Source organism: Dermacentor andersoni, chromosome 6, assembly GCF_023375885.2.
Source record: "Dermacentor andersoni chromosome 6, qqDerAnde1_hic_scaffold, whole genome shotgun sequence".
NCBI classification, from domain to species: Eukaryota; Metazoa; Arthropoda; class Arachnida; order Ixodida; family Ixodidae; genus Dermacentor; species Dermacentor andersoni.
The window spans coordinates 108,592,154-108,609,580 of NC_092819.1; the positions used below are offsets into that span (position 1 = coordinate 108,592,154).

The 17,427-nt window shown below is 45.8% G+C and overlaps 1 protein-coding gene across 2 annotated transcripts in view; it reads left to right on the plus strand.

Annotated features, from left to right (window-relative positions):
* Nucleotides 1-5,543: 5,543 nt before the first annotated feature.
* LOC126522309 (uncharacterized) overlaps nt 5,544-17,427 on the plus strand; it is an 80,704-nt gene continuing 68,820 nt past the window's right edge. For both annotated transcript variants that reach the window (XM_050171037.3, XM_055066340.2), the window contains exon 1: nt 5,544-6,017. In XM_050171037.3, the coding sequence (XP_050026994.1) occupies nt 6,015-6,017 (3 nt within the window). In that variant the 5' untranslated portion in view covers nt 5,544-6,014. The remainder of the gene's footprint in view (nt 6,018-17,427) is intronic.

Genomic DNA, 17,427 nt, shown 5'->3' on the forward strand with positions numbered 1-17,427 from the left:
GGGTTGACAGCTGACATCCATGGGGGCTTGCGGAAATTCAGTAATTGACCGAGGAACAAAACCCAGGGTTGTAGCGTGCCTTGTGGGATACCAATTTAGGCCAAATGGTGATGCAGGCTGTCACAGCGACGATGCTGAAAAATACAGTATAGAGTGCGTCACTACGGTTACTTCAGAAAAGCTGAGATCAACCATCAAAATTATGGCATATTTGTTAATGTCCAGTTGTTCATGCTAACGTAGGTTTAGCATACTACTAAATAGTAAAGTACTCGCCATAAATTCCACGAAATTAATTGATGCATCACAAATTGTGGACTGCACAGTAAAAACCTCACGTGGCGACCACGACACATCATGGGTAACTGATGACTTCGCACCAAACAAGCATCAATATACATATGCTGTTCAAAACAAGCTTATATGGCATTTGAAAAGGAATAAACTGTGAATTTCATTTCATCATGGCATACGTGTTTTATGTTCGTGGTTCTAAATAGCATGGTGTCCCTTTCGCCATTTTGTCAATGTGGTGAGACGTAACATCCATATTAATGCACAGTTTATGTCATACTGAGTGCCCTTCCAATCTGTAAAGGATGACCAGCGAAGCTGGTGTGCGGGCCCCTTAATGGTGAACTGCACCTCCGCCATGGGTCAGCCCGGTATTGCGCTATCTTCGGGATGGGAAAATGTATGGAGAGTGCTTAATGCGGGCTTCACCTTTGCCGCAGGTCGACCCGGCATTGCACTGCCTTCGGGATTGGGCCACGTAAGGGGAGGGCTTACCGCCTACTTCACCTCTGCCGTGGGTCAGCCTGGTATTGCACTATCTGCGGTATTTATTGCTACACGTGGACACGATAGTGGGCAAAGTACCGCTTAACAGCTTTGCTGTAAAATAAGCGCAGACTAATTACCGGGTAGGTTAGGCAAGCACTTCTTCAGCACCTAGGTTTTTGTTTTTTCAGGGAAGCGGGCTAGCGCAAGGCACCGTTTCTATCGATGCTTTCAGGTCTACCACAAGCTTTACTGCGCAGAGCAGACGATTTTCTTCATCAGTTGGTCCTTCCAAGTCCCACATCTGTACCAGAATGCCAAAAATTTTATTTACACAGGACGTTCGCTCGCGCCAAATATATTCAGTGCACCTACGCAATGGAAATGAAAAGACATAGCACAACTGAAAGACTGTGGCCATTGCATGAACTCGAAAGCACAGTCTGTGGAACGTGCATCAGATGCTACCACATAACCTATTGAAAAAGCTAAGGCGAAAAAACACTAATGCAGGTAATGAACCATTGACAAGTGAATTTTCGGAAGAATAAAACTTTGCGTAGCGTATAGGTGAAGTGAGAAAGCACAGAAAATGCAGGCACCAGGGCTGGTTCATTCATCATATGTGTTACAATATCAAGAAATCGACTAACCAGTGCGGCTGTTAAAACAAAGTACAGAACTCGAAAACGATTGTTTTCTTCAACCTGCCGGAGCTATGCACTCAAGCATATACATTATGTCACATGTATACTATACTGCTTCTCCTCTATTGAAAGATTTCATACGCGATACTGCAAAGATCGTTGAACACAGGCGCAGGCCAGTACCTTCTGTATTGTTGTTTTAAAAAGCGGAACCAATAACAGATTGTGCCGAATCTCCCACAAGCCCTAATTAGAAAAAGAAATGTTTTGCGCAAGCTTACGCTTCCCCGAATAGCATGCTTCAGGTGCTAGTACTGACAGAATCAGCAACTGGAGCCAGTATTACTTGGACACATCGGAAAACTTTTATTGACAGCACAGCGCCAATTTTATGAAAACAGCACGAACATAATTCGATTCTATGCAAAAATGGCTCACTCACCCATATGTTGTGTTCAGTTGTTGCTTTCAGCAAACTTTCAGGAGAACTCGGTTTTGAAGGTAAACACAGCTGCCCATCGGCCGCTTCTATCTGTGGCCTCCTTCAAAGTGAATTCGGCTCGGTCAACATACACGCACGGACAAAATCACCCACAATAACCGCGTTTAACAACCACAACATGAACCATCAATGAAGCAAGTGGAAACGAAGAACAGCAGACAAATGCAGGCACATTTTTTTTTCTTTCTTAGGCGTGGGCCATGCTCTCAGCTGTTGGGGTGCAATTGTTGCCAGACCTCAAACACAGCTCCCGCTTGATCTATCAGTCGAATGCTCACAGTGGCTGCTTTGCCGGGCTGAAGTTGCGCATTGCGCCGTGTAGTCGTTTCATTAGGGAGAATAACTAAAGGAAACACATATGTCTTAAATAATTTGTCTTTTGCTAAGCACATTTAGGAATAGCCTCGATATCAGGCGTTTTTCACGCTCGGTGCACTTCACTCGAGTCGAGGGCCCAATTTCAAGGCGTATCTCGGCAGACGAAACGGGGAGTAGTGTTCACTGAACGCAACAGCGCCTTGAGTGAAGGAAGGCCCGTCGCCTCGACTTGGCTGAGTCGAGGAGAAGCGTTGAATGCAAGCGTGTTTAAGAATGCGGGGGTAAGTAGACGAGACAGGTCTGCCACTTCAAGCCTGTCAACACCGTGTCCATCACGCGCTGCAACGTTGAGCGCACACGTGACTCATGTACTTGTTTATCTATCGAGGGTGACCGCTTTTTCACCGGCACACGAAGGTTAAACGTTATCGCTCAGCGCAGGACGCGTCTGCATACATCTTAAGTTTACCTAGTGTTATCCATGGTTCTATCCGTTGTATGTTGTCACAGAACCTTGTGCAATCTGTATGCGCCACGCGGGCACCAGCGATAATTCTGGAGTCTTCGGTGACTCATGCATAGAAGCCGGTGCGCTTGCCCCGCAGATGTTTTTCGACGGCCGCCGACGGCGCTCGCCGCTCTCGTCGTGCTTAAAGTGCAACTCTCTACTCTCTTTTGTGGGCGCAGGTAGGCCCAACAAAAAGTTAGTTTGGTCGTTCACAATTTTACAACTGTTTTCTTCATCGTCACTACAACCTGACATCTGGGAGAGATTCTGGGACCGGTACACAGCACCTCCACCAGGTGGAGGTGCTGGGTATCGATCTCCATAAAATCCGCGGCCCATTAAGACAGTATTAGAGCCGTGATAAAATGTCAGCAGTTGTCAATTGGAATTTCATTACAATCGGGTGTGCGATAGATCCAAATACTATTTCATACCCCTTTGAGAGGGACACGCGGCACCATACCTCTTCCGCATCATTATCAAAATGAAGCTACTTCACTAGGGAAGTCGTTTGCCATTAAAAACCGCCTCCACCTTGCCGGTGTCTATCTTTTACGTTGGACTGTAAACCCTGGTGGGGAATACTTCGCTGTTCGTGATACTCTTATCTAAACTGGAGTCGCTGCCTAGTACAACGTGCTGCTTCACAGTTTCAACCATAGAGGCAAGATCGTCCGTCCAATTTTTGATGATTCTACAGTTAACTAAGAGCACGGAAAGTCCTTTAGGTCCAACCAAGCCCTCAATGTGGATTCGAGGTGGCTTATCACGTGCGTGTCATTTTCGGTCATCCGAATGCACCGACGGCCTCAATAGGTTGGCGCGTATTGTAGTCCTATTGTAACGTAGTAGTGACGGTGAAGAAACCAGCAAAACTGGGAATGACGAAACAATCCTTTTATTGGGCGAATCTGTGCCCTCAAAAACAGGCTACACTCAAAGAACAACAACAACGGCGAGCACAGTCGGCGATCTTCGAAAATCTGATCAGTGGGTCATCTAAGGGTCATCTAAGGCTCCAGATAATCGCTGGTGCCCGCGCGTCTTCCAGAAAAATCTAGACTATTCGCATCGCACATGCAATCAGATTGCAGAAGCTTCGCTGACAATATAAAAAAGGTAAAAAAAATCGATAATATTCGAGTAACCTCCAATATGCGCGAGCGTGTCCCGCGGTGAGCGATAACACTTGTTAGACGGCGAAAAGCGGTCACCCGAAAAAGATAAGCAAGTACACGTGCAAATTATGATAGTTTCCATGAGCTAGGGTGCACAAACAAAAGCTGCTGGTAGGCACGGCCCCGCCGACGTGGCAGCATGTGTGTATAGACCTAGAAAACATACACCGGGGCCGCCGGGAACACTTGTAGATCACCTTACTGTACCATGTGTAATGTGTCGTATACTAATAGCCCATAACAGCTACCCTTTATTCGGCATCCCAATCTCTAATGGTGGCATCACCTGGCCTAATGTGATAAAGTTTGCTTTGCTCCTAAACAGTCGTGATATGACCTGCTGTCCTTGTCCCGCCGCTCGAATTTACAAATGTTTCCAGTAGTCGGCAATACATTTCTGCTGCATTCTGTGCTGATACTATCAAATAGAGCTAATAATGATTGAAGAATGTCTTTCGCGGTGTTTCTGAGGAACAGAACAGTGCTTCAGGTTTTATCACGCTGTTAAGAATTGTCCGAAAGGAAGCCTGCTCCGACGGGGACTTCCATCTTTGTACGGGGCTGTCCCATTAAATTAACCGCGCATTCTTTGCGCAACTGCTACGCCCTTGAAAAGAAGCATCACTCTTGTGCTTTCTTTATCGTTCTTCGCTTAATCACCCGAGACCTGTGCCGGGGATAATAACAGAGTGGCACGAGTACTGCCATTAGGATTGCGGAATGCTCTTCTGCATGCTTTGTGTGTTCTTTTTACTTCGCTCTATGAAATTCATCAGAACAATTCTGTGCAGCTTTAGGGAAGGTATAACTTTTACAGACATGTTAAGGCACAGTGCTATAATCGCTTTGAACGGAAGGTTTTATCATTTGGACGCACCAAACTTGGCACTGTCAAGATATCTAATGGCACTTTACATCTGGATACCCTTTGTCTGAGATATTTGAGCTCCTCACCGCCCTTCCTTGCTTTCTGTTGCTCTGTTAAAAAAAACTTCGTTAATTGATTTCTAGTTTGCTATGCTGCTATAATGTGATTTATATTTCTTCGTAATTTAGGATATCCTATTCTATGGGTCTTCTGCAAGAAAATTGGCCTTTGGCAGATCTGCATTGCTGAATATTACCGCATATGCCAAACGAATACGTAGATCTGCTCGAGGTCTCCCCACTTTTATGTGGTGTTTGAAGGAGTAGAAAGTAGACCACTGAAATGCAAATGGAATGTTAGCAAAAACACTCCTGGCGGTTCCTCATAAGTTTGAGAATATGTTGAACCAAATCATCACGTTTCTTAAAAGTGCTGCTGTTCAATCGTATTTGTTTTCGAAATTTTTCTCCCTTCTTGAATATTGTTATGTAGGGTTGACGGGAGCGGTGTGGTTTATTAACCTTAGAGTTGCACGATTAGGCAGTGCATGCTGTAAATGCAGGGCTTTGCATATTGCTGTTGACGTGCCGTGTTTCTCAAACAAAGAAAATGTCGTTCAGTACTTCTTGTATTGTTTTCTTCGAGGCCTAGTTTACATAGACACCAAAGGCAGATTTACGCGAAACCTGTTTTGCTCTCTCATCGCACTCGGAAGCTCTCTCGGATATCAGTTGGACGTCGGCGCGCCGACCATGTAGGTCATTCAATTCGCGGGCGCCGGGCCTTTGCGCAGCTGTTTGGAATTATGCCCGCACTTGACGCTCGATACTACCTCTGAAGTTGTCTGACCACGCGTGCATTGATTGGCAAGGCCACTGTTCTCGCGGCTGCGCAATGCTCCGGCGGCCGGAGCCAGAATGGTCGCTCGTAATGACTGATCATATCTTGCTCTCCCGTAGTAGCGTGCTAGGGGCGCCATGGATTACCGGGCCGAACGGAAACAATTTCTACGCTAGTCACAGGACCCTGTCGGAGCACGCTAAATAGGTGGAAGCGGGACGTCCTTTCTGTGCCGAGCCCCAGACTTCAAGTGACGTGTTGCTGCCGCCAGCCGCAAGTAGCTGGCTAGCGGGGGCCGTGACAACCGAGGATCCCCGAGAGACAAGCGTAGGGCTGTTTGGCATCGATCGGGTAGTGCTTGTGACAGTGTAGCATGGTAAGTGTCGTTTGCTATGGGTGGACCCGTTCTTTTCGCTTAGCGTGTGGTTTCCTGGGTAACTGCAGTGCTTTGTGCCGTGAACAGTGAACATGTCATCGTTTAGTGATTCGTTGAGGAAGTTAAAGCAGAAGCTGTGAATTTAAAAGTATACTGTGCAACTATGTCACAGCGTGCTGGCTTCGAGGCCTTAGAGGTGTAACGTATCTCAATGCAGAGATATATCAAGCTCTAGTCACCTGATCCCGCATGTTGTCAGCACATGTCCATTGTAGCGTATGCGTATTTATTGAATATAGCTTCGGAGCTTATCAGAAGACCGCTCAGCATCGAAAACCGCGGGCTCGACGGTACTCTAGCACATGTTCTGATGCCTGTATATTTCATCAAGACAATTACTTTTCTCATTGTGATGGACGTCTAAGCAAAGTCACAGGCATTGTTTGTGCTCTTCGGCATGTGTCGGCTCGGTAGCTTGCCCGAATTATGGGAAAATCAAGGTCTCACTACTGACCGCTGCTATGAAGTTAAAATAGGCGCTATACGAATCTTTGCACAAGTGCACCGCTTGAAAGCGAAGAGGCCTTGTATAATGCGGCAGTCCTTGACATGCTTGCACGTTTTCCACCTATTCACCTCAGAAACATCCGCGAACGCAGACCGAGGTGGCAAGCGATTACATTCAGTGACAAAGATTACTATATATTCGTGTGTGGCTTGTTTTCTGCTGGTGGCAAACTACTGCAGTGGGCAGTTGTGGGCATGGTCATTGTTACGCATGCCTATCTGTTCATCATTCTATCATATTTACCAATTCAGTTCTTCAAGAAGCGGTAAAGAGTAACCTGTTGTGATTCTCTTCAATGCAATGATCGTTTACATTTGTTTGTTTCTTCAAGAGCGAGTACTAATGCCAGCAGAAGCATGTCATTTAAGAATTCGGCTCTACAACGTGTTTTCCATAAATCGCCCTTGTCGAAATGGTGACAGGACATCAATTTTGATAAATGAGACACTAAACTGTGAACTACCTGATGACCTTACCTTTTTAGAAGGTTACTGAGAAGCTTTTTGTTAATTTTTGATTACGTAACTCCAATAAGCCTAATATTGTTACTCAGAGGAAGCCCGATACATAAATGTATCCACAACTATTTACGTGAGGAAAAGTTAGTGGTAATCACACAGGCTGATATTTTGGCTGTTGATGGCATGGAAGCCAATCAAGAGTTCTTAGCGAGGAGGCTGACCAATATTGATGTACGACTTGATCCCGTTGAAACTAAAGTCAGCGCTGTTGGTGGTCTAGAACATGAACTGCAGCTAACGAACAAAACCATTAATGACTGGACCCAACAAAACAGTGCTCTTCTTTCCCGATGCAACAATCTAGAGGATAGGTCACGCAGAAGAAATTTAATTTATGGCGCCCCCGCTGGTCATGAATCCTGGCAAGAAACAAAAAAGTGGTTAATTTGCTGGCCATAAATATTGGTACCGAATTTAGACTTGACACGATAGAACGAGCGCACTGTCTTGATTGCCCCTTCATTCAAGATAAGTGCCGATCTATAATAATGAAATTCTTGAATTTCAAAGCGAAAGGTAGTTTGATGGCACATCTTGCGAGGTTCAAAAGGGGCAAAAGTTCAGTTTCTGATGACTACAGCGCCGCCACCAGGTTCGCTTGCAAAAGGCTAATTGCATTCGCGAAATCTTTGGCTGGATCACCAACTTTTAAGCTGCGGTACAATAAACTTGCTGTCACTCAAAAGCAATATGTTTATTACCCCAACACAGATGTTGTTCGCGAGCTTCCCCGGCCGCACCATCGTTCCCTTCCCGATAGTGCGCCTCATGCGCGGTGGACAACGGTTTGGTTTATAATCATGCGCGTCAGGCTTCTTAACACTCAGGGATGGGCAGTGGTTATCGACTCCCTGTATCTGTCATCTACACTAATGTGCCGAGTGTTTTAAGTAAAATAGACGATGGCAGCGCAGCTATAACAGGTGCGATGCTGACCTAGTAGCACTTACAGAGATATGGTTAAAAATGTTCGTGTGGGTGACGGTGAAATTTTTACTCATAACAACCTTTTCAGTGTGTCGTTGTGATAGGCATGGAAGACAAGGGGGAGGGACATTGCTCACTGTTTCTGCCAGTCTGACATCGTTTCGCATTAATATCGCATGTGATATCGAATCTGTCTCGTGTGGTGTCATTTCGAACAATGAAACACACTTTACTGGGGTGTGTTACCGTCAACCTCCAGCACACATTTCGTTCGTAACTTCAGTAACTTGTCTTGGCGGCTTTAACTACCCTACAATAAACTGGACATCGGCGCTACCATGTTTCACGTCATATTCTTTGCATTGCCCCCACCCCTCAAAGCGTTCCTTGATACTTGCTCTCTTTTCAATTTTACTCATATTGTTCGTGGACCTACACGCGTTCTCGGCAGTTCTGCTAACCTCCGTGACCGTGACCCAATTTCGACCACTCACCCTTATATGGTAGGCACGATAACTTTCATGCCTTGACTCAGCGATCAATTTTTACTAAAATTTGACCTATGCTTCATTACATCCCAGCTACGAAAAAAATTAAAGGTTATATTGGACTACAACAAGGCAGACATTGAATGGATGAATAGTGAACTTTCACTTTTTCCTCATAACTACCTTCATGCTCGTGAATGTCGTTCTCTCCAGGAGAACTAGGACCTGTTTGCAACGCTAATTTTATTTATTACAAAAGCCTGTATAACTACCAATTATACCAGGGCCAGATCCAGGGGCCTACATTGCGGGGGCATGGGGGGGGGGGGTGTTCCTGAATGTGGTGCAGGGGATTGCGCTACTAACCGCACGTTTGTAACCAAATGGTCATGATTTGTTATTAGTTGCATCCCTTAGTGCATTCTTCATCATTGCCTTGCACACAACCATGTTACCAGTTGGAAACAATTTATTGACAATGCTGGGCATTGTCAAATCTTCTAATATCACTAAAAGCAAAAAAATTAAGGTGACAGAAAGGCGATGTACAAATCGCAATACACCTTTTCACTACCGAAAGAATGTAGTCACGATAAACATTTTCAACATCTCATTTGAAATGGTTTCAGAAGTGCAGAGAAAGAAAATCGTGAAAAATTTTTCATTTTTCTACAGTAGATGTGACTGTCAATAAATATGGACATTAGTTGGGAGCACGATAAAAATAAAAAAAAACACAATTTTACTCTTGGAGGCAGAAGAAAACGCGTTTCATCCACCAAACTCCGAACTTTGCTTTGCAATCTATGTTCTTGGATAACATTGTATTTTAAATTTTACAAAATTCTCGGAAGTGCTCAAAACCATTTTCTCGTGTTGCCATTAGGTAGCTAGGCTTGTCTCTGGAGCTGGTGGTCTACTTTCGTACCTTTATTCCCTGCTACCATATTGACTTGGGTTAAATCCGGTTCATGTTTTGTCCTGCTTGAAAGCTAGGAAAGAAAACACGTGTTTTTGTTGTAGGTATAGAGGTGTTGCATCGCGACGGTATTTGACCGACGCATTGCAGAGAGCAATGCTGAGAAAATCCGTGAGCAGCCTAACGGCCCATTTCCCAGATTTCGCTTTCGTGCTAGCGTATAAAATATACTTTTCGATGAAGTCAACGGCCATTGTCAATTGGTTATATTCCGATAAACCTTAAGGTGTGGTAATAATTTTTTTTTCGTTTCATCCTTCGATCAGCACTTGCATGAAGACATAGGGTCTATTCCGACAGCCGTTCACAGGAAATTTGCGCATTAGTTATCTTGCGATTTGACCAGACACGCGGTTCTTTTCTCACACACGAAGGGGGTCGATTCTCTACGGCTTACTTCGCTGTCCTTGAGAAGGTGTACAGCTGCGCCCTCAGTGCGGTTGGATCTACTCTTCCAGGCATAAAATGTTTCACCTGAAGCAAGCAATACAAAATATTCAGTGCTGTAAAATATCGATTCCTGAAGGTATATTACTGGTGCACAGTTGTCTCCACAAGCTGCATTCACACTTATTCGCCCGCGCCACTGGCTTGTCATGAGAGAGGACTGTACCTTTGCCAGCGAATAAAAAAAAATCAAGCTCTACCCCATCCGGGGAGGTTGAAACAAAATACGTGAGATAACGTGCTGCGAAACGCGGAAAAAGACACTCCTAATCTCCACACCACAACTTCTGTCCACAACGGTGGACGCGCTTTCAACACATCCTGTAAATGCGAATTTTCTCTTTCAGTGCATTGAAACTTTGTTGGGTGATTCACAAAGGACAGTGCCATAAATTTTGCGCGCTGTATTCCAGATACAAGAAATATTAATTGCAAAAATATGAATAACTTACGCCTTGGACGTCGGGCGCTGCACGAGTTGGTGGCTGCCAATTTGTTTTATATCAGCCGCTGAAGGTGACTCGTGCTGCCCTCTTTTGGAGGATGAGTGAAGCACACTCTGCGCGACGAAAGGCGCGAATTTGAATGACACTGAACGGTTCCCACATCTATTGATACTGAGAATCGTACCAGTACGGACTCCTAACATAGCAGTGCCGAGTAAAGGAACACGCGTCTCTGAGTAAATGAGAGGGAAGGGAAGGCTCCCTCCTTACTGCCGCGCTGATGGCCTCTCTTATTGAAACAATCTCCCATTCTCTAAAGGGGCAAAATTCGACTTGAAAAGGGAGCGATTAGCTCTCTTCCACAAAGGTGGCGGTTGCGTTAGCCAGTTTCGCGTGAACAGAAAGGTGGAAGTGAGAGGTGCTTTGCTCGCCGGGTACAAACATGGTCACCGCAGCGGCCTGAAAAATTCCAGGTGCCTAGAAATTGTTGGCGAGAGAGGTGGAAGGGGGGCGGGGGTCGATTAGTTAGTGGCTTTGTGGAGGGGGTGATCGCCCAACCGCCACCTCCCCCCCTCCTCGGATACGCCGATGGACCATACAATAACAGGGCTGTAACGAATACCAGGTTCACTTTTTCGCAATAGAGATGTACTGCACATGAAATACCCACATGGCAGGCATTCCTAGATCCTTACTGGGAGCTTACTACTATCATTAAGAAGAAAGGTGCACAATCACTGCATTCTACCGGCACTTACATAAAGGTTAGAAACTTTGAGGTTCACAAAGAAGCACGAGAACAAGTTAGGGAGCGCGCAAAGAGAGATGGAATGAAAAACGTTAGGCGTAACGTTACGAGCGGCAGACATCGGTGTGGATCAGAGTGCAAATGGGGATAGCCGATATTCTGACATTAAGAAAAAGAAATGGAACAGGGCGAGCCATGTAATGCCTAGGATGGATAAGCGGTGGATCATCAAAGTTACAGAATGGATGAAGGAAAAAAGCAGTCAAAAAACCGAAAGGACAAGAGGAGAGTTCACACCACAACGACTGGTTGTGAACCTATGAGCATTAGGATGTTACTATATCACGCAGTTTTTCTTTCTGACATACAATACTGCTTACTTGTATATGTCGCCTTGAATAAGACAAGTCCACTGATTGATTGGATTAATGACGACAGATTAGGAGCACCCGAACGGTTGTTCTTTTATAAAACTGGCACTCATTTGTGCTGTAACTGCAGGGCGTGCACGTGGGAGATTCTCTTAGAAGTGAACGTCACAAATAGGAGCCGAAGTGAAAGTTCGTGGTAATTATTCAGAGCATTTTACATCAAATACACGGTGCACATAGGCTCATCTCTAGGTGTGTAGCAATGCAGCAAAATGAATAGGCGGTTATGATCTCATAATTTACACGTTACCTCTCGATGCTGTATCCGAATAAGCCAGTGTGCGTGCCACCAATATAAGTGTACGTGTCACTAAATAAAAGACGTTCAGTTGAGAATGGCAAACCATTTATGCGGAATCCCGCAAGGCGGATAAAACTTCATGAAAGGGAAAGCTGCGGGGGCCGACGGGGACCTTCTCCGTCGGCGTCGCCGCTGCTGGGAGGCGGCTCTCAAAAGTTCGGAGTTGGAAGACCAACTATGGGCCGTCTGGCAAGCCAAAGATGCCGCCAGATTCCAAGGACTTGGAGCCGCCACTTGAGGCCACCACAACAAAAACTGCTTGACCATTCGTTTTAAATAAAGTTTATTTTCTTTGTTCGCAATAGAGAATGTACCGCGCAGTCGCATCGCCTCTGTTTAATGCGACGCATTCCTGTTTATCTACGACACCATGTGCTTGATATCTGTCAAGCCTCCTTTGGCGCCTCTTAAATAATGTTATTTATTTATTTATTTATCTATTTACTTATTTTTCATAAACTCAATCACCGAGCCATTGCAGAAGGGAGTGGGTGACATTATCCCATCCTGGCGGGACCCCATTTAAGCGGGATGCTATCATCGCAAAATGTCCCGAATCACTACTTATTAGGCCATAAACGCATGCATACCTGTCGCGCCAATTAGTCTTTTTAGGCGAGTGGCACGTGCGTCAAGTGTGGTGCCGCAATAATTCGCTCAGAAAAGGCAGAGCAACTGCGTGCAAGCCCCTTTCATTGGGCCACAGAGACAGATATGGGAGGTGTGAATAACAGCCAACGTTACTATCGACCTTCACGTGCGGCACGCCGCATAGCAGCAAACTGTTTATCGATGCGAGAGTGCGCCAGTTTCCGCGATCCTTCTTCTAATTTGGCAGCTACCACTTCGAGACGCTATGTGACACCGCAGCAACTTCAGAGCCAATCCACTTTTCTCAGTCCTTTCCCGGGGTGGCTATAGTACTTCCAGATCATATGTTACGTTGCAACGCTTTCAGAATTATCAACCCATGTCGCAGTAAAAAGGCTTGCAACATGACTACCCGAGCGTACTATATGACAGATCCTTCGTCACGCTTTCATCGCCGCAGTCGTCGTCACCGTGAAGCTGCGATTGTCGTCACACCGCCGCCTTGCCGTTGATGTGACACACACGCTAGCGTAATACACAATTTCGTTTTATTATTTGGTTCACTTGATGTCCGTTGTCTAGATGAGACAATCTTGTCTAGTTGAGACGTATACGCGGCATGAGCGGAATTGAAAATCCGTTCGAAGAGAGCGGTCTGTCTATATTTCACTCCCGTGTTTGTTCTGCACGCATTGCGGAAAGCTACAATGGATTTGCAATTTCACCTTGCCCATAGCAGCACCTTAAAAACTCACATACAACATTGCTCCCTTTACGGGACTCTGTTCCATCATCTGAAGGCACGTTGCGGAACATTAATCGGTGCTAGATCGCCATCTACCCACAAAATGCTTAGCATAACATTCATTTAGAAAATGCGTGGCATACTCCCAACTTTCTTTTTTCAAATCTTTCTTTGCTACTTCCATCTGGTCCATTAAGAATTTAGCCCAAAAAATAATTTTACTGCACAACAACCCGGCCCCAACACCACTGGAGTTAGTGGATCCGGCTTTCGCATCTGCTGTAGCACCCCTTAGGGAACACCACGGGAAACACGATGGCCGGCATCGAGCCGTCGCGACAGCCTGCTCGTATCCTACACGAAGCAAGTTGAAAGCATGCTGTGTACTTATCAGAAGTTGTAGTAATTCTTGTTTCGGATAAACCGAAGCTTTTGAGGCAGAATTCCGACGTTGGTGCTGCCGACCACCACCAGTTGTCATCGGGCCACTCAGACAGTCATCGTGCCATAGGCCACCGAGCGACACCACCGCATCAACAACGCGCTTCCTGCAGGGTCAACGCTTGCATTTCTAGTTATTCCTACTCAATATCATTCAAAACGTCCTCTCAAATTTAGAATGCGCCACCCAGTATGCGCAGCACTTGGCGCCCGCCCACACATAGTTCGAGCAGACGCTGATCTCGTTGAATAGAGATAAGGCCCAGCGCAGACGCCGAGTTCATGCCTCAAAACGTTGCATACCGGTGCTTCATCATCGACCTATTGGCGCTGCTGCCAATATTTTGTTGTAAAATTTTGCTTGAGCTATTTTAAGAATGTTGCTAAAGTGGAAGATTAGTAGAGTTGGTAGGACTTAAGTCCCTAGGTCGGCTTTTGCCAAGTAGCGATAAGTTATTTTTCTCCTACCACACTTTTCCTTGCAGCTCGCGTCGGCCGCCATGTTCTTCCTAACGCGCTTTTTCTTCCTACCCCATTTTTCCCCGTGCTTTTTCTTCTTAACGCGCATTTAGACGGCGGCGGCGGCGGCTACTGCGGCTGCTGCTGCAGCAGCAGGCAGCAAGAAGCGTCCGGAAAGGTACGCTGACTTCCAGCAAATAGCGACAGCTATACAGAAGTCACCTTTGGTGAAAATCTGTAACCGACACAACTGCACAAGCAAGAAAACAAGCGTGCTAGTGCCGTCGAACTCTGGACTGGCCCCAAGAAGTGTATGGTGGACGGAAGCAGCTCCCAGCCTGAAGTGGACGCTGCCCATTAAAGTGCGTCGGCGGTGCCGCAGACGTTTTCGGTACTTAGTTTTTAAAGCTCATAAAGGGACTTTAGGTATGACATACTTGAGATTCTTGAAGATTTAAACAAGACAGGACAAACCAGACGAAAAAAGACACAGACGCCGGTATCTGTATCTTTCTACTTCCGGTGTCCCGCCTTGTGTAACCGTTTTAGAGTGCCAAGTGTTTTAGGAAGCCTCACAAATCCAATTAGTTGCATGTTGCTACCTTATAGTTGTCCGTGTATATCGTGATGATTTTCGAGATAAGGCCCAGGTCTCGGAAAGGGGTCTCCTTCAAGCGGTTACAACGACATAACTGCCAAAAGGAGTCACTCAGTTGCATGCGCCGCGATGGATCATAAAATTGAGGCTTTCGGAGCATAGCACTGCCTAGAAGCATGTTAAGCAATGCACGTGTATGCCACCTCCTACTTTTTCGCGTGGTGTTCCTAAATATTGCCCTACTCAAAGTTAGGCACAATTCCTTAATTTACTTCTCCCATTGCACAATCTTGGATGCGTTATCTCGCCTCCTTCCTAGTCCTCTAAATCCAGAATCTGAATGTGAGACCAATTCAAAGCACCACCGATAGTACAGAGGAATGCGCACCAATCTCTGTTTAGTGCGCATTCATTTAGTGCGAAGTGTGCGCAAAAATCATGCTTCTAAATATCCCGCGTGAGAGTTCACTCTTCATGCAGCTTTGCTTTATTTGGTGGGAAACCATACTCGATATCTTATGGAATACGTTCGTTGGGACTTGGGGGTGCTAACGCACATTGGCGCCAAAAGTTGAAGTGCTGTTTATGCTGAACATAGTTGGGGGTCCCAAAAGTAACTGCGTAGTTAGGATGGTCGTCATAAAATTTCACGCTTCATGTACGTCAATGTCGTAATCACTAGAGAAGATGCTGAAAATGTCCACAACCGGTTTCAAGACATGTCTACACACGACGATGCAAATCGTTAAACACTCGTAGGAATAATCTGCGAAATGTTCTGGGAAAGGGCTGTCAGCAGCTCGTGCAGTGTGTGAGGATTGTTCAAGTACACCTGCCTTTGAGTGTACCTCCCAGACGTTATCAAATAAAGCACAGCTCTAGGGCAACAATATCGCACTTTATTCTGCGATGTGAGTCACAATTTTCAATATATTTTGTTTATTTCGTCACAGTACAGTCACTGTTCAGGCACTCAGTATAAGAACTAAGCGAGCAGTCGAGGACCACGGGGAAATCAGCGGAGGCGTTAGTCCTACCCTGGAGGGCAGGAAGAAGGCGTCAATTCTAGAGGCGCGCTTCGCTTCTATACATACTCATTTGAATTAGCTTGAAGAACCACAGGTTGTCAAAATTAATTCGGAGTCCCCCCTTGCGGCATGCCTAATAATCATAGACTGCTATACCATATGAAGGCTGGAAATTTATTTAATTAAATATTGTGACCTTCATTATTTTTTGGTAATCGTATGGTGCGCATAACCTGATATCATACGAACTGTGTATTTGTATTGCTTATATTGCCGAGATTTCAAGAAGAAAAGCTATGCTCCAGGACTGCAAGCAAACTAAAAGCACATGTGACTTTCAATAAATGCAGTGCTCGTTTTTGAAGTTATTGTTTAAGGTATGTTCAATGTGCATATTTAAAATGTTTAACAAGCGGGAAAAAACGCACACTTCGGAAGGAATATGACACTACAGTTTGCCTGCTTTCGTGCGCTAGAGATATGTAATTTTCATTTATTTTCATGTAAGTGCACATAAAATTTACTTACAAGGGAATATATCGGTATGGTAGAGCGACATACACCTTCGAGTGCTTTATTTTGGAAGAATGAACAGCCGATGTCATGCAAATTAGGAAATTCACCACAAGCCACTGTCCTCAAACGGAACAGCCGCAATGCTTTGTTTCTTCGAACGGGACCGGTGGTTCGTTATTGTCGTGGCAACTCCAATAATATCCAGCCGTCTTTCCATATGCGCCAACGAACACAAATAAAGTCAACATGCAAAAAAAGCTGGGTAGTGACAGAGTAGGAGAGAATGAAAGCTTTGTGCAAAGAACGGGAAAAATAACATATTTGTGCGTTGGTAAGGGCTTGTTAGGCGTTGTACTGACGTGGTGTGCGCATTTCATACGCTTTTCTTAGTATAAATCCTAAGCTCCTTCCTTAGCGGCATACCTGATGGACGACCGTGAAAGGCGTAAAAATTCACCGACGAATACCATACTTCCTAATGCGTAATTTGAGCACGTGTTATCATTTCGCGTGTCAATATTTTGTATTATGATAATATAGGTACATGGTTTAAATTAGGAGGAGAACGCTGTGGCTTGCGCGCTTTGTTTCCATAAAGACGCCGGCGCCACTCTAGCGCCAAATCGTAGCCATCGTCAAAGCACAGCCCGTCTTGCGCGGCATCGCACATTTGTTTTCACGCTTTCGTTCTACTAAAGATGAGAGCCCCCTTTGTCGCGAGGAAATCGTGCCACCCGCGTCAGCGGCGACAAGACCCAAGGGGGCGTCGCATCGAGCCTTACTCGTAGCCGCTCGCCCCCGCCCCTTGCAAGAGGAGTTATCCCGGTCACACACGCTGGCAGCGCGAGACCTCAGCAGGACACTGCGGACGATCTTAGCCCTCATCACCTGACGCCACTCTGCCCTCCCTCGCAAGCTCGCAAGATCGCTCACGCGGCAGCGGATACCGCGGGCAATGTTACTAGACTAGGTTCAGTTTTCATACTTCTGTGACTGCGTGGACCCCCTATCGATCCTCGCATCCCGTGGCGCTGCTGTCGCGCTTCGCTCGGTCAGCATAGCTAGGACAGAGCGGCGAAGCACTGTCTGCGGCTGTTCACCTGTTTTGGCGGTGTTTATGCATGCGTGTTTTGCTGCAGTCTCTGTGCTTCTTGCGACACTCTTGTACGTGTTGAA